General features: G+C 43.7%; 1 protein-coding gene across 2 annotated transcripts in view; it reads right to left on the bottom strand.

The window, feature by feature from the left end:
- STAB2 (stabilin 2) overlaps positions 1-23,994 on the bottom strand; it is a 174,751-nt gene that overhangs the window by 95,191 nt on the left and 55,566 nt on the right. For both annotated transcript variants that reach the window (XM_010357279.2, XM_030939845.1), the window contains exons 12-24: positions 22,764-22,913; positions 20,949-21,092; positions 20,329-20,385; positions 20,055-20,180; positions 15,630-15,683; positions 15,251-15,331; positions 13,030-13,182; positions 10,010-10,072; positions 7,606-7,692; positions 6,707-6,793; positions 5,525-5,636; positions 2,260-2,440; positions 358-451 (exon numbers count right to left, since the gene is read on the bottom strand). In XM_010357279.2, the coding sequence (XP_010355581.2) occupies positions 358-451; positions 2,260-2,440; positions 5,525-5,636; positions 6,707-6,793; positions 7,606-7,692; positions 10,010-10,072; positions 13,030-13,182; positions 15,251-15,331; positions 15,630-15,683; positions 20,055-20,180; positions 20,329-20,385; positions 20,949-21,092; positions 22,764-22,913 (1,389 nt within the window). The remainder of the gene's footprint in view (positions 1-357; positions 452-2,259; positions 2,441-5,524; positions 5,637-6,706; positions 6,794-7,605; positions 7,693-10,009; positions 10,073-13,029; positions 13,183-15,250; positions 15,332-15,629; positions 15,684-20,054; positions 20,181-20,328; positions 20,386-20,948; positions 21,093-22,763; positions 22,914-23,994) is intronic.

The following is a 23,994-nucleotide window of genomic DNA, read 5'->3' as shown; positions in this document are numbered from 1 at the left end:
ACTGAAAAAAGCCAACAAGCAGCCAGGCAGGGCTGGGCGCGGTGGCTCACGCCTGTAATCCCAGCACTTTGGGAGGCCGAGGTGGGCGGATCATGAGGTCAGGAGTTTGAGACCAGCCTGACCAACATGGTGAAACCCGATCTCTACTAAAAATACAAAAATTAGCCAGGGGTGATGGCATGCCCCTGTAATCCCAGCTACTCGGGAGGCTGAGGCAGGAGAATCACTTGAACCCAGGAGGCGGAGGTTGTAGTGAGCCAAGATTGTGCCATTGCACTCCAGCCCGGGCAACAGAGTGAGACTCTGCCTCAACAAATAAAGAAACCAGGCAGGTTGGAAATGAAGACCAGTACTCACATTGCGGCTACAGCCTCCTGGAGTTAGTCCTGTGCAAGGGTCCATCTCAGAACATACAGTTCCATCTCCTTCATATCCTGCTTTGCAAACACAACTGCAAAGGAGAGTGTGCAAAATCAGCCCCAGAATAAGCACCAATGACCCAGAAGAGAGCCAGCCAGCTAGAGATGAGCCAGTTCCTGGCCGAATGGCTCCATCGTTTGCTCCTGTGGAGGAAGCCAGTGCTCAAATGTGGTCGGGGTACTTCTGGGGTCTGCAATCAGATACACCTGGGTGGAAATGAAGCCCGCCCACTTCTTAGCAGTTGTGTGACTGCACGAGTCCCTTAACAATGGAGAGATCTTATTTCTCATGAGGAAAATGGGCCTAATACCTCCCATATGAGGCTGAAGGTTAGATGAGTGAATGCACACCGAGCATTTAGCAGAGCACTTGCAGATCATAAGGCTCAACACCTGACACCTGCTCTTATTTTACCAGAACCTGCTTCTTTATAACTCTTCCTGCTCAATACTAGTTATTACCTCTGGTTCAGCAAAGAAGAGCTCTACTCTGTCTTCTATACAACAGCTCTTAAAATATTTGAAAATGACAATCAGGTGAGACTTCTCCTCTCCCCTTCTCTGGCTCCTCGGAGGTTTTCCCCCAACACCACATTGTCAAGTGCCTCTTCTGTGAGCTGACTTGGTTTCTTGACCCATAACCTTTCCAGACGCTCCTCTCAAAATGTTCCATGATGATACTTTTACTATTAAAGGTGGTCCATTTATTCATCTGTTCAACCAATATTGATTGAGTGCCCTATGATAGATGCTGGGGACATTGTACCGCCACGTCCTACTGCAAATTCAGTCATCTATGCCTTACAAAAATTAAAAAATATATATATATTTCATGTATCAAGTTTCCTAGAGGAACAAAATACATTATCTGGTGTCCAAATGAAGAAATAGGTTGATCTGTTCCAATCATGTTTGATTTACCTAAGGCAACATAGTTCATACAGACCCACACCGACAGTCCTTGGTGGATGATTTAATAGGTTTCGGGGGTAATTTTGATTACATGTGGTTTTGCCTTATGCGCTGATATAGATCCTAACTCCTTAGGAAAAGGCATTTCTATTACACAACCATGGAAAAACAGTCTCTTGTCTCATAGCCTACAGTCTGGTGGGAGAGGCAGACCAAAACAAATAACTACATAAAATAAAATTTAAGAAATTAAGAAAAGCAGTGCAAGAAGAGGACCAAGAATTCCAGACACCCTCTGCATTTCCCAGGATATTTTAGGTGGTTACTGCCTTGGAGCTAGATATTTCCAGAGAGGTACATTTCCTCTGGCATTTCCCCCCTCAAACCCACTGCAGAATGCTAGACAGTATCAAGGAAACAAATGGCAACCTATTGGTTAAAGACCCAATTTCCTGCAAGATGCCTTTAACAGGGGAGAAATCATTAACAGCCTTAAAAAGCAAAGGTGTCTTCAAAGATTGGAAAGTTGGTGGACAAATCTTCATTTCTTTCACATACGTGGTGATAATAATTATGGTTTCCATGATGGAACATCTTTGATGTGCTAGCTCTGGTGCTAGGTGATTTTGCATTCAGTTCTGCTAATCTCCACAACTGGCCTGCTTGGTAGGTATCATCACCCTCACTGTACTGTTGAGGAAAGCGAGGTTCAGAGAGGTTAAGTACCTTGCCCACAGTCACACAGCTGGTAAGTTTCAAAGCGGGGAGTGCTGCAATTGAAACCCAGCTCAGACTGAGGTCCTTTTCACAAACACCACACTGTTAGCTGGAGGCAACAGGCCTCAGTTCAGAGTTCAGATATGGGTTGGTTCTGTCTACAGCTAACAGTGACTTAGTGTCACTAAGGTCCATACCCTCACAGACCTACCTGGCTGTCCCATTGCTGTATTCACAGGTGGCGTGGATGTGACAGAACTGCACGTAGGGCCCACAGGCTGAGGTCTGCTTATCACAGAGTCTTCCGGCAGAGCCACCTCTGCATGTGCCGGTGAGGCAGGCCCCATCGCTGTCTATCCTGTTATCGCATGTTCCATGAACGCACAGGCATTCTGAAAGAGGAGGAGGAGGGACATCCGTCCAGGCATTGGGGACAAGCCGAGCACTGAGGCAGAGCACCCTGGAGGACAGGGAACACCTCCTCTCACCCCCTACTCACTCTTGTCAAAGCAGAGTCTGGGGGCTGAGCCAGGGGAAGACGCAGGCGGCTATTTCTTGGAGTCTCAAGTGTTCTCAGAGTGCCTGGGACAGCCCTGGAGAGCTTGCTTGTCCCACTCAGGAGGGGCAGAACTTGGTCTCAGAACTCCTTTAAGACTGAGCATGGTGACTCAAGCCTGTAATCCCAGCACACCGGGAGGCTGACGTGGGAGGATTGCTTGAGCCCAGGAGTTTGAGACCAGCCTGGGCAACATGGCGAAACCCAGTCTCTACAAAAAATACAAAAATTAGCCGGGCATGATGGTGTGTGCTTGTGGTCCCAGTTACTGGAGAGGCTGAGAGGTGGGAAGATCACTTGAGCCTGGGAGTTTAAAGCTGCAGTGAGCTATGACTGCACCTCTACACCCCAGCCTGGTCAACAGAGTGAGACCCTGTCTCAAAAACAAAACAAAACAAAACAAAAGTAAAAAGAACTCCTTTTTATCTATATGTGTGTGGGGTGTGGGAAAGAGGATGTGACACTTTGAAAGAGGCCAAGGAACTCCATTTTCAACTACTTCCTGGTTGGAAAGTTTAGCCTGGAAACTTCTCACCTTTCATGAAGATATTCTGGAATAAATAGAAGTGATTTCCCATGCTGGCAGGGCTCCTGATACGTAGCTAATGTGTTTGTTTTTCACTCTGTCACAGCAAACCAATGATAACCAGTAGGCAATATTTGGGCACTGACTTCATTTAAGGCACCGGGTCAGCCTTCCACATGCACCATAGTCACCAGGCCCAGCAGGTAGGTACTTTTATAACCCCCATTTTTCAGATGAGGAAGCTGAGGCCCAGAGAGAGGAAGCAAACTGCCCGACTTGCTGCTAAATTCCCAGGCAGAAACTTAAACCGGGATTCAAAGTCCATTTCTGTTCGTGACTGTGTAAACACCGTAGATCATTACATGAACTAGCATTTCCATATCACTGCTCTCATTTTAAACCTTAGCTGCTGAATTTGCTTTCAATTGTAGGTATTTAAAAATTGTAACATGGGCCGCCTCATCAGACTCAGGTTCCTATGCATGTGAAAGTAGAAAGAAGGACATGGAGATTTTCAGAGGCACCTGGCAAGGATTGGGGGGGCTTGGAAAATGATCAGAAATAAAGGAATCTGGAATTTAGCCAGGACTCATGGGAGAGGAATTCGTGTGGGTGCTTGGAGCCAACATCCAGGAAAGAGAAGACCAACACAAGTGAGCAGGGATGGAAAACCACAGCCGGATTTAAAACCAAAAAGAATTTGTATACAATTTTAGGGAAGTCAGCGCTTCATTTGCAAGGAAGGAGACCCCTGTGTGAGACTGTGTGCCGCCGTAGCCCTGGAATGACAGGTGTGACAGCTGGAAGCCCCCCACCCCATCCCAGCCTTGCTGTCCTGCCCGGCTGGCCTCAGACAAATGCCAACATTGTCAGGCCTTGGGATAAACCCTGATGTTTTTTCTTCCTCTAATATGGAAATCTAATTTGGCAAAAAGAACATTGGAAAGGACTCGACCCTGCTGTGCTCTGCTTTCCCATCCATCCTGAGAGTTATCTGTGAAGACCAAATAAGGTAGGAGAGCGGAAGGGTTGTGTGTTTCCTAACAAATGCACGGAGTTAGTAGCGATAGTAAGAGGAGCGGCTTTGCTGATTGATGACTTGCTCAGTGTAAACTCTGTGCTAAAAGCCCCAAATTATGGTCTAATTTAATCCTGTCAGCAACCTATAATGTAGGTACCACTATTATCTTCATTTTATAGGTGAAGAAATAGCCTTTTTCTGAGATCAGACGGCTGGTAGGCTGGAGCATGGGGACTTCAGGTTGGTCTGACTCTACAACGAGCTGTTAGCTGAGAAATATATGTCAAAAAATATATGTTTATTTAAATATACACAGGATGTCATTTTAAAGAACAGAATGAATTTTCTGAGGTTGCATAACTTCATTTTTTTCAATGCCTTTTGTGGAACTTTCTACATGTTCTACAAGCTTCTTGATATTTATGTCACTGTACTTAGACTAACAGCACCAACAATAATAAATAATAGTGAGATAGTATTTGTGGCACATGTTTTGTACTAGGCGTGGTTCTAAGGCAAGTGCTTTCCATTTATAAGTTGCACTAACCTTAAAAGGTACTTGCTATTATTATCACCCCCATTTTACAGATGAAGAAACTGAAGCCTAGAGAAGTATAGTAACTTGCCCAAGGCCACAGGCCTTGCAAATAAAGGAGTTGATGGAAGGGGTCTGCCTGAAAGGTAGGGAGTGAATTTGATTCTTTTTTTTTTTTTGAGACAGAATCTCACTGTCACCCAGGCTGGAGTGCAGTGGCTCAGTCTCGGCTCACTGCAACCTCTGCCTCCTGCGTTAAACTGCTCTCCTGCCTCAGCCTCCAGAGTAGCTGGGATTACAGGCACCTGCCATCATGCCCGGCTAATTTTTGTGTTTTTAGCAGATATGGGGTTTTGCTGTGTTGGTCAGGCTGGTCTTAAACTCCTGACCTCAAGTGATCCACCCACCTCAGCCTCCCAAAGTGCTGGGATTACAGGTGTGAGCCACTGTGTCTGGCCTGAGTCTGTTTCTTGATACAGAGCCCACTATCACTTCAAGAATGTGGAGAAACCTTTGGAGAGTGGTCTTTAAAATGTGCTTTGCAGACCAGCAGTGTTGGTGCCCCTGCCCCGGGAACTTGTTAGCAATGCAAATTCTGAAGACCCACTGGGGCCTACTGAATCAGAAATTCTGCAGGTGGGGCTCACCTACAGAGTGTTGGGGATTAGCCCTCTGACACACGCTCCAGTTTGAGAACCAAAGCTTAATGAATGCTCTGTGATGATGGCGTACCCCAAGCAAAGGGGTCCTCAGACACCAGCCTTGCACCAGTAGCCTGCTGCAGTGTGAGAGGGAGCCATGCTTAGGAGTGGAAGGAAGCTCTGGAAGTGCCACTTACTTTTGTTACACTGAGGTCCGTATTTATTGGGATCAGAGCAGAACTGACACTGGGAGCCTTGGAAGCCCTCCTCGCAGATGCACGTCCCGTTGCCAGCGAGGCTATCTGCACACTGGGAGCAAAGGCACGGCCCGGGGGCCATTAGGACACGTACTTCTCAGGTGTTTTCATTTCATGACCTGACTTCTTTGACTTCAGATTAAATCCCACTTGACATGACCCTCTGGGACTCTTTGTGGAAAGTGGAGTCATGTGATATCAGGGAGGCTGCTAGTGCCGAGCTTGGGAATCCGATCTGGGATTTAGAACTTTAAGGGAAGTCACTCAAGGGGGCATCACAATGCTGAACTGGGAACCTTTCAACAATGCTTAAGGGATAAGTGATAAGACAGGGGCCTCCAGAATGAGTGACTGGCTTGTCTTTACAGTCTCACCCGCTCAGCTCTGTGACTCCAAACTGCAGTGTTTTCTCTCTTCAGTGATAAACGTATTTGCCTCCCACCTTCCTAACCCTGGCAAAGTCATGTGTGCTGATTGACATCAGCGCTGGGTGTGGGGCCTTTTAACCCCTGGCCACAGTCATTAGTACTGGCCTTTCCCTATTCTCCTTGTCCGCATGGTGTCCCCACTCACGGCTGTACTTTTCCCTTGAAAAAGCCATGTAGCCATGTTTTAGAGGCAGGTTTATTAAATGCACAGATGTATAATTTCCCCTTATGAACCACAGCTACTTTTGCCTCCAAGCTAGATGAGTTAAGTTTTGGCTGTTACATTTCACTAGGTTTTGCTCATAGGTTCAAAAAAGCAATTACGAGGCAGAGCTATTTTTTAAATTATCATAAAATCTTAGTTCTGGAAGGAATCTTGAAGATCAATGCAGGTCAACCCTGATACCTCCCACAGGAGGAATATGAGGCCCAGAGATCCCTGTTGAGTTACCCAAGGTCCTGCAGCCCGCAATAGAGAAGCAGAGATGAGAGGCAACATGATCGGAATCTCTCTCCCCCATCCCCCATCCCAGACCCAGATTCCTTCTACTGCAGACACCTGCTGTTCTTTTAGTAAGGGGTCATTTCTTTTGCTTCCTGGGAAGAGTAGCCGGCATTGTATCATATTTTGGTTTAGAAGTTTTAAAAATTATTGTTCGATTTGACTTATGGAAGGCCAGTCTTCAGTATTCACCTGTCCATTTCCCAAGCATGGATTTGAGAAGCCTCCTGGACACTGGTTGCAGTCGGGTCCATAGAAGCCTTTGCAGCACTTTGGAATCTGAAAAACAAAATGTGTGCTGCCCTTTGAAACCCCAAGCAGAGCACCAATTCCTCAAAGGGGATGCATTTTAATTTTCATTATTATACTAAACCGTATTCGCCTCTCCTTATGAGGTTGTCCTTTTCTTTGGCAGTTGATGGCATGGCTAGTGCTCAGTCATCTGGTCACCATAGCTCTACTGAGCCCCCTCCCGTGGGTGCAGGACTGGCTCTAACACTGTGCAGATGGACAGAGGGAGGCTCACACTTGTGGAGCCAACCTTGTAAGTCGGGGAAGAGTCAATGTATGAATTTTAAAAATAGTGAAACAAGATCATTTCAGAGAATGGTGAGTGTTGGGAAAAGAAAGTATTATCATCCAGTGATGTCAGGTAAGGCCAGAAGTCAGGTGGGTACTAGGGAGACCACTGTAGATTGGTGGTGACAGGGCTGGTTAATGGAGACACTGAAGATGAGTTAGCCTCAGGGAGATCTGGAAGAGCATTCAGAGGGAGGGAATGGCAAGTGTGCATGCTCTGAGGTGGGAATGGGAGTGAGAGGCAGGTCAGAGCCACAGGCAGAGGGTGGGCCACGTGGGGAAGCGTCAAGAGTGTGATCTGTGTTAAGAGGGTAGTGAACCGTGGGAGGCTGTGATGCAGGGAAGGGGAGAGTCTGGCCACCATATGAAGAATCTACCTTTGATTCCTCTGCGGGAAGACAACACCAAGCATGGGCCACCTGTGACCACATGGACCCTAGGACCCAAGAGCATGGCCCTGGAGCTGCCTGGCCCTACTGGCCTAGACTGGGCCTTGGCCATGCACTCCTCACCTTCACGGTGGCATTGCAGTACCGGGCACAGCCGCTCTTCAGGCTCCCAAACCTGCCACTGTAGACACATCTGTGTGTGAAGAGTGCCTGGGAGAAAGCCAAGGAGGGAAAGCATGGCAGTCAGCATGTTTAGGTCCTCCAGGCACTGCACACCCTCTGCAGACACTTGCCATTCTACTTCCGTTTCACCACTGACGTCAGGAGAGAGTGCTGGACCACACCAGCAGACCTGGGTCTACATCAGAGCTTGGGCACCCTTTTTTAGGCCTGTTCCCTTGTTGGTGGAATACAGGCCAGAGTTTGCACCATCCATGGCCCACAGATATTTATTCCCTCTTTCATGCCACAGCAGATGTCTCTAAGCAGAAAATATTTTCTGTTCATTCTAGATGTAGTCTAGTCTCCCCTTCCGATCTACAGCCATCCCTAAGATCTCCTATAGAGACATTTTGGAGCCCCCAAAGGGTCTATCTACACTTCACTGAAAGGTTTGCCAAACAAAATAGTGAAATAGTGATAGTCTGAGTTTTTCTCTTAGGAGATGCATTTACATGCATCCTTCCATTCTCTAGTCAACGATGCCCACTCATAATTATCTAGAACTGATGTTTACTGAGAACCATTTATGGGCCAGACACATTGCACAGATGAGTTCCTCAATCTTCAGTTCTATGTGGATGTTTTTCATGCCATTTTTTATAGATAAGGAAACTGAGGCCCAGAAAGGTTAAATAATTTTTTCCAAGAAACACTGATGGTAAGTATAAGGTCTAGAAAATGGGTCTTATCATGTAGAGACTTTAGGATCACAGTCATGTAGCCTCCATGGGTCTCAGCTGCCTAATCTATAAAATATCAAGAAAATATTGATGAGACAATAATGCTGATTTCAAGTTTTGCCACAATAATTTAGTCTCTGGTTGAAATTTTGTTTTAGATAATTGTTGACGTCAAGCTTACCCCTTCATCTTAGGCTCTTGCTCAAGAAGAGAGCAATGAGAATTTCCTAGGCTATACAATCCTAAAATATTAGCTACATGAAGGAATTCTAGGGCACCGGGGAAGGAGCACTATAGTCCTTTTGTAGGGGATCTCAGGATAATTGACCAGGTATAGGTCACAGGATTCCCGGGAGGGGTAATTTGAGGGCTCCTTTTGGCTCCTACCTATGTGTCTAATTTCCCTTTCTTTTCCCTCTTCCTTCTCTTTCCCTGGGCTGAAACAATCTAGAATGGTGATTAAACATGCAGAGCAGAATAAATCATGGTTCTGCCACTTCAGCTGCGTGACCTTGTACAAGGTAGTTTGTGTTTCCTTGCCTTAGTGCCCCAATCATACATTGGTTATGGTGATAATATACCTACCTCGTGGGGCTGCTGCATAAAGCATTTAGAACAATGTCTGGCACACAGCAATCACTGTGACACCAGCCAACACAATTTCCTTTTCTCCTCCCTCTCACATTCCCTGGTTGACAGCATCCTGGAGGACTCAGGGGTAATGGCTTCATTAAGCAAAATAAATATCTGAACACCTGCACCTATTTAATTTTAATGTTTTGCTTTACTAAATACTTCATAATAGAATCACATTAAAGAGCTCATAACCTTCCCTAGTGATCTATTCTAGTGTTTAATGCCACTTCTGGTTGTAAGTTCTTTCTTATGATAAACTTATAGGCAAAAATTTCTATCATCATTTTTGCCTTAGAACACTTAGCTTTTTACTACCAATAGAGTGCTTGGCGTATGAATGATAGATCGTTGCACAACTGTCTGTTTTCCCTTTTAGATGGAGCTTCTCAGATAAAAGCAAAATAAAACGATTTCTTATTCATCCTCATGCCTCTGGAACCAAGCACTGTGTCTGATATATGATCAATCCTCAACAAATGTGTATAGAATTCAATTAAACTTGGAAGTTTTTGATAGTCCCAGTATTATTTCCTTGTTATTTCTTGTATGTCTCTGCAGAAGAGTGCTTGGGAAGAACAAATATTAGGCCTTGTTTACAGATGGTTCTGCACAATATGCCAGTACCACCCAAAAGTCGACATCTATAATATTATAGTCCTAAAAGGGAAAAAGTAGAGAGGAACTGAGTGCCTACTTGATTTAGGTATTATGCTTGGGTTTTTATCTATGTGAATCTTTTTGTTATTATCATTTACAGATGAAGAAAGAGTAAGAAGGTTAAACAACTTCTCTAGGGTCAATGAACAAGGATTCAAACACAGGCCTGTGGGATCTCTTTCTACCATTCCCCATATAGTAGGCTAAGAACCCATCTTATATTGCCCCAGTTGCAATTAATATCTTCTAAAGAAGGAAGGTAGATAGGTTGAGAAACCACACCAGTGGGGCTGCTTGGGTGATCTGTGCTTTCGAGAAGCTGTCACACTCACTGTGGGCTCAGAGTTAGCAGGACATCTGCTCCAGTACACCAGAGAACAGCTCACACAAGTGCCCTGGAGGGGGAGACAAGAGGTCAGTGCAGGTGTCCCTGTGAGAGGAAGCAGTGGCGATGGTCCTGTGGCTGGTTTCATGCTTCCCTCCCTGTGAAGGAAACCCCACTGAGCCATGATCCTGGCCTCTCTACCCACCGCCCACCTCCCATCAACTCGACCCTGGGGAGAAGCAGTGAAGTCAGTGCTGGGGGTGGGGGTGGGGGCGGGTGGGAGGAGTTTGGGAGAGAAAACTGAGCCTGCTCAGAGCAGCCCCTTTCTTTACTTCTTTCAGAGCCAGTCTGTCCACAGGCTCTAGCTTCTGATCAATTCTCTGCATGCAGGGAGGCACCTGCCCCTGAGGGGACATTGCAGTCATTCACTTGTGCTAGGGATGAAGTATTAGTTTTGATTACAGACTTAAGGCCATGTCCTCCAATTAGCTTAGCAGCAATATAGCTGAACACGGAATCTCTGCCTTTCAGTCTCCTGGATTCTCCTCTACTGGCTCAGGGGTGATGGAATTGGGTATGTGCCTCCAATCTCTCCAGATCCTCTCTGACCTTCTCCATCTGGCTCTGTGCCACAGAAGGTAGACTGTGAAGGATGTTCTCTCAAGCTCCTTGCCAGCTTCTGACTGGTGTTGGCCAATATAAGTCACTAGCAGGATTTTGGTGGGTAGGAGGACAACAAGGTCAAGGATTTCATCCCTGCTTCCTCTCTGCTTTGGCACTATCCCTATAGTTCCTGATGGAGGTCACCTCTTCCATGCTTCCTGCTCTCACTGGGTTCAGGTAACTCTACGTCCTGCCCCTGGGCTCTTTGATCCCTAGTGGCAATGGTTTCTTGCTTCTCCCTCAAAGCTCCAGGAAAACTTATTTGTTTCCTTAGCCCTGTCCACACCTCTGCAGTAGCTCCTTCATCAGAGTCTCTCCGTTTGGACCATCTCAGATGGATTCTTTTCTTGCAGGGACCATAACTAGTATAGAGTGTTGTTATTAAGCCTCTAAAATTCAAACATACATGGCCAAAGGCAGCTATGGATTCAGCCTGGTAAACACTGAGACTTCCACAGGGTACCAGCTGCTTCTATTCTTTGCTAGTCCTAAATACTTTCCAGAGAATGCATTTGGACTTTTGATGAACCCACTCAAAACCATTCAAAACCATGTAGAGCAAATAGATTTGACTTTAAGCCTAGAGAAAATAGTAAAGGAAGAGTTCATTCTAAGGCAGCTATTGGGAAGTTCTTTTCCTTATGTAACCAAAATTCTTTGGGTTGTAGCTCAAACCCACATCTTGATTCTGTTCTTTAGGGAGATGGAAAATAAGCTTTTGAATAACCTGAAATAGAACAGGTGATGCACCTGCCCAATCCTTGTTTCCAAAGAATGAACCAAACATAAATCATTGCTGGGGACTGGCTAGGAAAGTGACCATGTTTCTGCCTCTCTTAAAAAGGGGTTCTCAGAAAGGAATCAAATTCTCCAGATGGCATCTGACTGGCACAGAGAATCAGCTCCATCCTCTATGGCCTAAATCATATCACAGTCATTACATCAATTAAAATATCTAGAATTAAAAGAATCAGCCACAATCCTGTGCCAGGTGCTTGGCCAGCTATTTCCAGCCTTCATAACAAGAAGAGGAATCAATAAAACAAAACAATAAATAAAATGAGACCATTTTTCCTTGTTTGATGGTCAAGTTCCAAGGATATTGTGAGAGCCATCACTAATGAATTATTGAAGCATCCTAAAAGAAAGACCCAGACCTATTATTGTTAAAACTTGGAGTTATGTTTTCCATGGGAATTGAAATAGTGCATGTACAGCAGTATTGGAATTTGAGGTGCTTTGATTAAAACTGGCTGAGCCAAAAAGTTGCTATGGAAATAGGAAAGGCTAGAGAGTACAGAAGCTCATAGGGAAACAGAAAGTTTGGTTTTTTGAAAAGTACTGCAGAAAGATAGTTGATTGGCTAGGCCAGAGCAGCTACCTGAGAAGAAATTCTATTTTAAGTCCCTCTTAGAGTAAAGCTGTGAGCCTGGAGCAAGGTCGTCCCAGATGACAGGGACAGGGGAAGGAAGAGGCAGGAGACTGATCCTAAATCCCAGGGGTTGGGTTACAAAATCCTGATTGGATCCCAGAGCTCTGGTGTAGTGGGTAAATAATATCTCTCCAAAAACTTGTGTCACCTGGAACCTCAGAATGTGATCTTATTACGAAATAAGGTCTTTGCAGATGTAATTAGTTAAGCTTACATGAGTCCTACTGAATTAGGGTGGGCCCTAAATATAATGATTGATGTTCTTATAAAAAGAGGAGAGGTGGGTGGGGGACAGTGGCTCAGGCCTGTAATCCCAGCACTTTGGGAGGCTGAGGTGAGAGGATCGCTTAAGCCCAGGAGTTTAAGACCAGCTTGGGCAAGATGGTGAAAACCCATCTCTACAATAAAAAAGAAGAAAAAAAATTAGCCAGGTGTGGTGGTGTGCACCTGTCATTTCCAGACTGGGCAACACAGTGAGACCCTTGTAGCTACAAGCCACAGAATGCCAAGAATTGTTGGGAGCCCCCAGAATCCAGAAGGAGGCAATGAGAGAAAAATTCTTCCCTAGAGCCTTCAGAGGGAGCATGGCTCTGCTACCTTGATTTCAGACTTCTGGCCTCCAGAATTCTGGGAGAATGAATTACTGTTGTGGCAAACCTCCTAGTTTGTGGTAATTCATTATGGCAGCTCTGAGGAGCCAATATTCCTGGGTAGCATCTATCATTGTGCAAATTCCCCAAGGAACTGTGGTTCACAGTTTATGAAGTGGGACTTCAGACCCACCTGCACCTTCATGAAGACGGAAGCCCTTTGGGGACAAGGTTCTGGAAGTCAAACTTTCTTTGAGGCCTTTCTCAGAATTGTGAGGAGTGGGATGCTGTCTGCCCTGAGGGGCTGTTTGGGGCCCTTACTCATTTTCCTAGTTTTCTTACCAGTTTCATCTCTCTCTTTGTTTCATCACATCGATGGGGCAGAATCGGGACGATGGAGGGAGGAATGAGAACTCCTGTCAGTGTGTAAATTCGGCCATTTTTGGCAGTGATCTCAATTTCTTCCATTGCCACATCATTTGCCAGAATCTGTCCCTGGAAAGAAGCAATGACATCTCTAATTCTGTACTATTCTGTACTGCAGGACTGCCAGTGATCCTCAGGCAGACTGAATGGTGGCAACTTCGCTAAAAAGTCCTCAATATCACTTAACTTTTCACTGGAGGGTAGGTTGCTATCATAAGGGTTTGGCTGACAGGGAAAGATTGAATCTGTTCAGTGAATTCTTGACTAATACCAGGCAAGGATGTCGTTGTAGAAATGGTTCTTGCAGGTGCAGGGCTAAGTAAGAATTTTAATTATTCAAGCTCTGCAGCACACTTGCTGTGAGAAATTGGGCAAATTCTTTGACCTCTCTGTGGTGAAATAGGGATCCGTTCATCTGAATACATCTATTGACCTCACTTACACTCTGCCTTTGGAGCTGGGGATACATCTGTGAACAAGTAGATGAGTTCCTGCTTATGTTTTAGTGGAGGGAGCAGAAAATGAACCAATTAGCAAAGATTTCTGATCTCCACTTTCCTCATAAACCTGCCCCCCGCCCCCAGTATTAATGACAGCTTCATTCTTCTGGTTGCTCAAGTCAATCCCCATGAGTTATCCCGGTTTCCTCTGTCTTCACCCCCATTTAACCCATCAACAAATTCTGCTGGATCTACTTGCAGAATATTAGGTTGGTGCAAAAATAATCACAGTTTTTGCAATTTTTTAAAAATTGAAAGACCGCAATTACTTTTGCACCAACCAAATACATTCAGAATTCAACCACTCCTCACCATGTCCCTGCTACCACCCTGGTCTGAGTTACCATCAGTATTCTCCAGATTATTGCAATCAAATCTCTTCACCAGCCTCTCAAAATGTATGCCTGATCATGTCATTCCTCCGTTCAAAATCCTCCAATTGCTTCTCCTCTCATTCCAAGTAAGAGCCTGCATACTTACCCTGACTTCTTAGGCCATGCATGAGATAACCCCCACTCTCCTCCTCTCTCTCTTGCCCAGCCTCCTTTCCTACTCTTCTCCCTTTTGCTCCCTCTGCTCTAGCCACACTGGCCTTGCTGTTCCTCACACAGCCCAGCATGCTTCTTGCTGCTCTGTGCTTTTCACCCTTGCTGTTCCCTCTGGAATGTTCCCCAGATATTCACACTGCTTGTTCCCCTATTTCCTTCAGGTTTTGTTCAGATGTTTCTTCCCTATGAGATTTCTTGAGTATTTATCTAAGATGTCAGCCCCATCCCCACCTTCTGTCTCCCTTCCTTGCTTTGCTGGTTTTCTCCTTAGCACTTGCTCTAAGAGACGATATATATTATGCATTTAACTTATTTTCTATCCCCTATTTACTAGAATGAAATTTCCATACAACCAGGGACTTTCGTCTGTTTGTTCATCAGTCTGTCGTTAGGACTTAGAACAGTGCCTGATGCACAGTAGGCACTCAAATAGGTATTTGTTGAAAGAATGAGATAATCATCACCATCAACAGTGATTCTGTAGAAGATATCAACCGTGCGCTGCCAGACGTTTGTTCATACTGCAGCCCCAGAGAGTTAGATGAATAACGCACCTTCTTTGGAGTTTTAAAAATAAATTGTGTGCCCCCACCTCAGGGTCTTTGCACATACTCTCTCTCTCTCTCTCTCTCTCTTTTTTTTTTTTTTGTCTGGAACTCTCTTCTACTGATCTCTGTCCAATTTCACTTTATTCATAGCATGGCCAAAGCATCACCTCCTCACTGAGGACCTCCTGGCCTGAAGACGCTCTCAGACTCCTCCTGTTCTGTGCTCTCACAGCCCCCTGAATTTCCTCTTGGGAGCACTCATTACCATTATAATTAAATAATTAACTGTTTGCCTAGTGAGTTATTTAAAGTCCGTCTTCCCTGCTGGGATAGAAGTCTATCTTTTCCACTCCTTTATTCTCGGCATATAGTGCAGACTCTCACACATGTAGTTGCTCAGCACATATTTGCTGAGAGAAGTAACAAATGAACGAAATAATCATAAAGATTTTAGCTTAGAGGCAGGATAACCTGATGAATAGTGATTATCAGAGCAAAGATGTGTTCAAGTGATGCTGGCGGTGGTCAAGTTTTCACTTACGTTGTCGGTGGTGTTGAACTGTATGAGCTGGTTGGCCATGCTCCTGATGTGAGGGGTGGAGACGAGAGTGGCCACTTCAAGCTGCAAAGAAGAGAACAAAAGGCAGAGATGTTTGGGGCCACTCACAGGGCCCTGAGTTCTTAAAAAGTCCTCACTACAAAAAATTGGTTTCAAAGTGAAATAAGTAAAGGGAGTTTTGATATCAAGAGTTTTTGTGGCTTTGAAGATCGCTCTGATAATGGACTCATAGTTCATGGCTGAGGTTTTGTTCAGAGCTACAGATAAAGGACACTTTCTAGCATCAAGATACTGGAATTCAGGACTAAGTTAGCTATCTTGGAAGCAGAGGGAAAGTAGCAGCAGGAAAAGTGGGGCCAACCTGGGTAAATGGGACAATGTGGTATCTGATGAGTTCCAGAAGCTTCCGAGATCCCTGCAAAGGAACCAAATACTTCTTTAGTCAAAGAAGAAAACACAACACTTCCACTCTTATGGAATCCTCTTCAAATGACTTTAGACAATCAAGAAAAACAGCCCACAATCTATTGGGAAATCCAGGGTGAGAGAAGCCCCACCTCCAAATAGCTAACATTCACCACATTCCCACTCTGTGGAAGAGGCTGTTTTGAAAGCATAATATGCACGTCTCATTTAATCCTCCCAACAGCCGTGTGAGGTGGGGACTCCTATGGACCCATTTTATGTGTGGTAATACTGAGATTCAAAGACACGTCCAGGGTCATAAAGCTAACTCAGGATATGAGCCTAAGAATTAGCCCAGGCTCTCAGTTACTCTGCTCTATCACTTCTCTGAATGTAGAAGGCTATATTCCAGATTTTCTAAGACAGCCTTGATTTGTGATTCTGTTTCACTTGCTCCATAAATAAACGTCTGTTTGTCAGACCACATACTGGTCATTTAGGATTATATAGTCATAGGGATAGTGATCACCTTTTCCTTCCATGAGAAGTTCGTCCCTCTCCTTCAAAGCCCTTTCCAAGGTTTCTCATGCTTCATAAAATTGAAGCAGCAGTGGAGAAAAGAGGGTCCTAGTCCCACAAAGGAGACTGTAGACAGGATGAGCAGCCCCTATAGGGTGCCCTGGAGAAAGGCTGCAGAATTGCGGAACACAGGGACCACGCTCTTTGTGGGAAGAAGGCAGTGGCCTCAGTGGCCTGCTATGGTTTATCTGCAATCTCTCAGCTAAGTCAGAGATGGGAGTTACAAGCTTCACAGCCCTCAAGTTCTGCTACTAGAGTAGCACAGCCACAGTCACTCTGGCTTAGAAAAGTAAAGGATCACAAATCGAGATCCTAATAACTGCCAAGAGTTTGAATGTTGTAAGAACAGGTTACAATGGGGTGAAGTCCCAGGCTGAAAGAAAGCGCTGCTGAACCTGAGTTCACCAAGCCTCCTCTCTGCATTTGACCTTGGTCAATGTGCCAAGGGAGTTACCTGTTAGTAGGGGGACCACCTGTCCTGGCTTGTCTGGTACAACCCTGGTCTATGCCCATTGTCCTGGCAGCTCCATTCACTTTCAGAAGTGACCTAGCATGGATGATAAGTTATGTGGCCACCATATCTATTAGCCAATAGCATTATGTGAAGGTCAGGGTTCTCAATAAGAATGTTGAAATTGACCATCAGTTAGCCAGCCCTGGAAGTGATGCTTTCTGCAGCCCTGGTTCTGTTACTATATGACCTTGAGCAAGTCACCTAGCCTCTATGTCTCAACTTACATCTTCAACTTACGTCTACAGTTATTGCATGGTATTCAGAAGTGGAGACTTACAGGCAGAAGCAATGTTATTACATGCTCTGATGCTCAGTGGTAGAAGGAGTGAGACAAAGTGGGGACTGTTGGGAAACATCCCCCAAACTTGACTGCATCCACCAAACTGGACTGCAAACTCCTGGAAGGCAGGGGCTAGGTCTGTCTGGCTTGTTAACCACCCATCACCATGTCCCCAGCCAGTACAGTGTGGGGCATACAGTAAGTTTTCCATAAACGTTTGTGACAGTAAATTAAAGGGCATGGGTAGGGTTCCTGGGAGGAGCACTGAGCTGGCTCTCAGGAACATGAATCTAGTCCTGGTTCTGCTTGTGTATAACCTTCTGCAAGTCACTTAACCCCTGAGTCTCAGTTTCACCTGCAAAATAAGGGGACTGGTACGGATTCCTTCCAGTCCTCTGATGCTTCTATAGGAAAGCATTTAGCAACGAGATAATCCCCTTTCAAAGCCTCAGGAATTAATTGTTGAATCCTTTTGACAAGAAACAGAAGAATGAGAGGGACAAAGGAATTGATCCGCATCACTCCCGTTACTGTGTGTGCCTGTGTCTTATCTGGCTGGGATCTATTGGAGCCATTGCCCAGTTAGAATTGACTCCAGTGTGGCTCGAACAGGACATGTTTCCAGGTGCTGTTGTTGAAGAGCCTTTTGGTGCAATATATTCTTTCTTCTATGAGGGCACTCACTTCCTCCCTGCTGTTTTAGGTAAAAACAAAACCAAACTCAAGTTCTTTGGTGCCAGAGGCAGAAAGAGATAATTTGACCTTGAACTCTGTAAATTCACCTCCCATTCCCCACTTTACTTGCAGGTGTCTTTGAATTGGCAAGGGCAGGTGTCTTGCTCTCTTTGCTTTTATTTCTGTCTGGTTCAGTGATGAAACCATAAACTGGGGCTTGTAATCAGAAGCTGTGTCTCTGCAGGGATGCGAGGTTTCCAGACTGAAATTTTGCCTCAGAGCAAAGTAGAAAGACACACTGGGAAGGAAACACGGCATTCCAAAGTCAGAATGAGAAGCCCTTCTTCTAATGCGGACTGTTTATTTTCCACTTCATCGGGGAATTTCCTGCACTCTTCCCCGAAGATAAAGCTGTTAAGAAGGATGGAGACAGAAGGAGCTTCCTATAGGTTGAGAAAAATTAATCTATCTGTACCTGAGAAAGGGGCAGAAATGATTGTACTTGTCACCTAGAAATTGAAATGGAAAAGCAGTTTTTAACTCAGAACAAAGACACCCGAAGTTTCATGTTCTTTGCAGGCAGAAAGATACGTCTTGGAGAGAAACAAGATTAAGAGCCAGGAGCAGTGGTATGCATTAGCCATATTTGTGGTATAAGTATTCTTACCAAAGGCTTATTTCAAGCTATAAATGTAGTCTCATTGAACAGAGCTCAGAAGAGATGTACACAATCTACTCTTGAGGGCTTAAATGAGTCATTTTCAGATACCACTGGAAGGAGTTACAAGGGAAGAGAAAGGGAAGAATGTTCGGAACAAAGGTGCCTGACAGAAAAGCAATGTGGTTGATTTTTTCCTATTCTAGTTACAAGGTTTTGTTTTAATTTTAAGGGTGTCATAGAACTCCTTTATTATTATTATTTTTAAAATGTATATAAAATTAGAAGCTATGTACTCAGGGAGGCCATATAATCTCAGGATTTTAATAACTTCTTAGGGAACAATATTACTTTTTTTTTTTTTTTTTAAGCTCACTTTAAGTATGAATGTGAATTCTAAAGAGAGGTCTAGTAGTTTTCTGCAATAGCTAGGTTTTATAAAATTTAAGTGTGAATCATATTTTGAAATATCATTCTATTTTGGAAGACCCCTGGGAAATCTGGCTTTTTCTATGGAAACTTATAACTAATCTTTCCATATGTTGAACATCTGCTTGCAAATGTAAGAGATCACTTTTCGGTTTATCTCCTTGTGAAGTTTAAAAAAATTCCTAAGTTTTTTGACAGCAAAATATCCTTATAGATACCTGAAAGCATTCTAAAAAGGGATATATATCTATGTGAATTCCTAAACCTAACAGGCAACAACTTTCAGCACTCCCAAAACAGTGTGGGCTGGGGCTATCTGAATTGGAAAGTTGGTGGTTACCAGCGTGTCTATTTCTGGGCCTCATCCCAGCACCACTAAACCAGAATGCTTGAGGTAGGCCTTTGGAATCTGCCTAGTTAGCAAGCTCCATGGATAATTTCTGACTACTCTACACTTTGGGAATCACTACCCTAAAAGATTGGGACATCCTTTCCTTCTTCTCTCCACATTCTATAAAATCAATCCTGATCTTTATGAAGTCATAGGTCATCTCTTCCCATTGCAAGATGGTGGTATAGTTCAGGGCACTGGAAGAAAGCATGTGACTTTTCATGTAATTCTACTTTTTGACATTCTAATGAACAAACTTTCACAGTAGACTATCCTCTTCAAGTTAAGCCTATTATTTCTGGGAAAATAAACAGTTTAAATGGTTTCAGTCATTGACATCCCTGATATGAAGGAGTCAATAATCTCCCTTTTAGAGGGGATTGTGAGAGAACTGAAAGCCCATGGTGGAGAAAGATGAAAGCAATAGGAAGGAATGGCTAAAGCATCTAAAAATAACATGTGTTCTTTTTAAAGTTTAGCCTAGGCCTGGCCCTGAATGGCCTAGTTTAGGCTTCATTCTCTAGGTGGTTTTAGAGTTATAGGGAACTTAAAGTGTTGGTTTTACTAGTGAGCAATATTAGAAGAGTCAGGGCAAATCAAACCAACCATTTAGGCCTGGGTATCAAGTCTAATTGATCATAGCTACTTGAAATTCTATCGAAGAGACTGAAGCCACATCTAGGCTTAGTTCCAGAATGTTGTAATTGATTAGTGATGCCTGCCTTGGTTGTTGGAGGGGAGGTGGTGATATATGTGCAACTTATTTACTATCTGTAATTTAGAAAAAACCTGTTTGGACACAGACTGAGGCAGTGCTCCTGGCACGATGCCATCAGAGCAAGCAGAATACGGTACCTCTGGAGAAAGGAGGTAATCGAGAGTGCCATCCTTCATGTTATTCAATGCTTCATTACTTGGAACAAAAATGGTGTATGGTCCACCAACTCCATCCTCATCTAAAGCATGTCCCACGTTGGTTTCCTGCATTTGGGAAATGAAATTTTGTATCTGCAGCCTACCTTGGACAAACATTTAACATAATTCCCCAGAAATTTATAATTGACACCCCTGCTAATTTTACAAAAGTCTTGACATAAATATTTTTCAGAAAATTATGAAAGGTGCATACCTCTAACAAAGACCTGAACTTGCTGTATCTTGGTTGTAGCATTGTCATTATGGTTTGCTAAAAAGAGACATTTTGCTTAAAAATCAGGAAATAAATTAATGTGATTTAGGAAATACAAACCCTAACATTTAAAGACTGATGACAGAGTTTATGTGTCAGTATGGATTTATATGAATGAACCTGGTCAACCACAATGCATTATAGAAATGTTTGCTGTCATTGAAACAGTAGGTCAGATCTGCACGTTCTGAAGTATCCTTTGGCCCTCATCATCTAGGTCAGAAGCAGTAAGTTTTATTGCAGCAACAACTGCCCTCTATAAATTAAGAGGGACACATTTTCATGACAATTGGTCATGGAATGAGTTGCCTGATGCAGTAATAAAAGAGGTAAAAAAAAGTCCAGATCTTTCCCACACATGTAACTGTATGTCTTGCTTTCTTTCTGCAGAGATTCCCAGAATTCTGTTGGAAACAGACAAACCACCTCTTCTTCTCTCTGCTTGAGATTCTAGCACAAATGAAGCACAAGCACAGAGTGCTGGCACGCTCTGGATGTGACTCTCCAGGGAACAAAGGAAGATGGACCTGGGCTGATGTGACTTTTATCTGAATACTCACCTCATTATTGCTCTCAAATGTGGGTTCTAGCTTGTCCATGGTTCTGTCAAGGATGTGCAGAAGCCCATTGGAAGCAATGATGTCCCCCTCTATAATTTTTACCTTCTTTTTGCCTCCATAGAGTTTAAGCTTTATTTGATTGTCCTAAAACACCAAAGAAAGATAAAATAAGATTAATACGGTGTCCTGGAAGGAGCAAGCACAGGAGTAGAGTCAGAAGTCTTGAGTCCTTGGGCTTTGATATTTATTGGCAATGTGATTTTGGTTAAGTCACTTAATCTAAAGTGGGGATGAAGGTATCTGCTTGGTTAACCTCACAGGGTTTTCATTAAGATCAAATGATATAATGTATGAAATCACTGACAACTATACATGTTAAACCTGGGTAAGGTATTATCAAGCTCTTCTCCAGCAGACTGCAAGCTTCATGAGGAAAACTATTTAATTTACTATAAATTCATCACCCGCCTTAGTGTCTTGCACAGAGAAGGCACACAATAAAAGTATTTGTGGAATAAATAACTGAAGCTAATTCCTTCTTCCTCCCATATGACTCCTAATAAGTGACAGACTTAGTGAATATTGGTTGAATGAATGAACAGGTAAATACATGCATATCCTTGTAAGAAAGCAAGCCACATCTTCATATCTGTCATTCATCCATGTATCCATGCATCCATGCATCCTCCATCCATTTCTCCAACCAGCCATTCATCCATCCATCCATTCGTCCATCCATCCATGAATCAATCCTCCATGTATCTCTCCATCCATCCATCCATGCATCCATGCATCCATCCATCTACCCATCTTGTGACCTATCCATGTATCTACCCATCCATCCATTCAGTGACCTATCCATATATCCATTTATCCATCCATCCATCCATCCATCCATCCATCCATCCATCCATCCATCCATCCATCCATCCAGTGACCTATCCATGTATTCATCCATCCATCCATCCATCCATCCATCCATCCATCCATCCATCATCCATCTTCACACATGCACTACAGCAGATTGGTTAAGAATGTGGGCTTCGGAGCCACATTTGAATCCTGGCTCTGGCACTTACTGTGTAGCCTCTCTTCTTTCTCACTGGAGCAACAGGGATTATGATAGTCCCTCCTTCACAGGGTTATTGTGAGCCTTATATAACACAAATAAAGATTTATCCCCATACTTTGTTTAGAACAAGCACTCAAGGATCTATTAACTACTGATGGTTAGTGAAATTTAATAGTATAGGTCCTATGCCTATACACATGCACATTTTGTTGACTAATCACCTGTTCCCCAGCTCAATAAAATCACAGAAAGAGTTAAGAAATGAGGGTGGGGTGGGGGAGGATGGGTTTATATAAAAAACAAACAGAACTAATGGCATTAGGAGTGATGAATATTAGGTGGGAGAAGATGGATCAACTCCAGCAATCTAAAACAAACACAATCTATTTCCTTCTGTAAGAGGAATGCTGATCTGGCTTTGTGCTGATGCTTTTAGGAAACAGGTTTATAGCAAAGTTTCTCCTTCCTGCTGGCAGTTGAATGACAGTTGCCTTGAAAACTAAATCAGACCAGACCAAAGTCAAACACTTTATAACCCCCTTTGCATAATACTCCACCCTTCCTCTATGACATTTCCTGGTGTTGCTGTTTCTTCCTTTATAAGAAGGTGTTTGACAAACGATACATAAGGAAAGAAGTTCCTTGTAATTTTTCACAAACCCCAAACAAAAAGAGAGAGAAGGCTATGGGCATTGGCTTGGTAGACAGTTAGTTCTGGGAGTGAAGATCAGAGGAACCCTTACCTTATCACTGTTGAAGATCTCCCCCGACTTTCCAGTCAAGGTGTAGAATGTGTCTGTGTTATTCATATGTTCGATGTTCATCTGACCAGCAATTATGTGGAGTTTCACAAAGTATTGAGCAGCTTTATTATCCACCAAAAGCTCATTTACCTAAGACAAAAGAGCCAGTATGACTATTATATAAACAAGGGAGCGAGTTTTGTAACACGTGCTGTGCCTTACTTAGTATCAAAGACATTAAAGCCAGGGCACCCTAACTTGGGTTTGGGCTTTTGCAAATACAACTGTATGAAAGCACTGACAATTATACGTGCTATACATTACTATCAGTGCAATCAGCCCGGGCCAGGCCTTCCAGGGAGTAGAAATCTGGAGAGTTGGAGGCAATGCACAGTCTACTCTCAAACCAGAGGAGATTGCTCCAGCACTGAAACTGACATGGGGAAAGCACAGCGTTGCAATGGCCCCAGGAGGAACAAGGAACAAGGAATCTATCTTGAACACAGGAAGCAGATGGGAATAAAATATGAAGTTTCATGGAAAGAGTAGGTAAAGTGAGTAAGCTGATGGTACTTTTGATTAGAAAAGTTAAGATTTTTGAAATCCATGGGACCAAATCTACATTTTATCATTACTATGTAGTCAACAATCAACAGATACTTATATTAACTCTGTGTAAACTATGTGTTAAATGAGAGACCACGTGCAAAGTGCCTAGCCTAGAGGCATAGAATGTTTGCTGGTTCTTTCCAACAGGAGAGGTTTGAGGACATCTCGGAAGGTGAACAATAGAAACATGAATATCAGACACGTTAATCGTGGTGGTATATGAGGGTTAGAGAGCCGGGAGCTTACTGCGTTTTGATTCACTGCAACAAAAAATATTATCACAAAATATCTTGGATTAAGATAACCCAATTTTATTTTTTCATTTTTACTTTTTCCACTTCCCAGATTTCAATCTTTTATTGGCTTCCATCATTTTATGTGTATTTGTTAATCTATTTACTTATATGTTTATTTATTTCTAGCTGATCTGTTTCACAGAGCATTTAAGACAGATGACAAGAACACACAATAAAAATCAAGATCAGGGCCAGGCGCGGTGGCTCACGCCTGTAATCCCAGCACTTTGGGAGGCTAAGGCAGGCAGATCATGAGGTGAGGTGATCAAGATCATCCTGGTCAACATGGTGAAACCCCTTCTCTACTAAAAATACAAAAATTAGCT

Source organism: Rhinopithecus roxellana, chromosome 10 (assembly GCF_007565055.1).
Source record: "Rhinopithecus roxellana isolate Shanxi Qingling chromosome 10, ASM756505v1, whole genome shotgun sequence".
NCBI lineage: Eukaryota > Metazoa > Chordata > Mammalia > Primates > Cercopithecidae > Rhinopithecus > Rhinopithecus roxellana.
The sequence above is the reverse complement of the archived record's forward strand: the minus strand, read 5'-3'. Positions and strand labels throughout refer to the sequence as shown.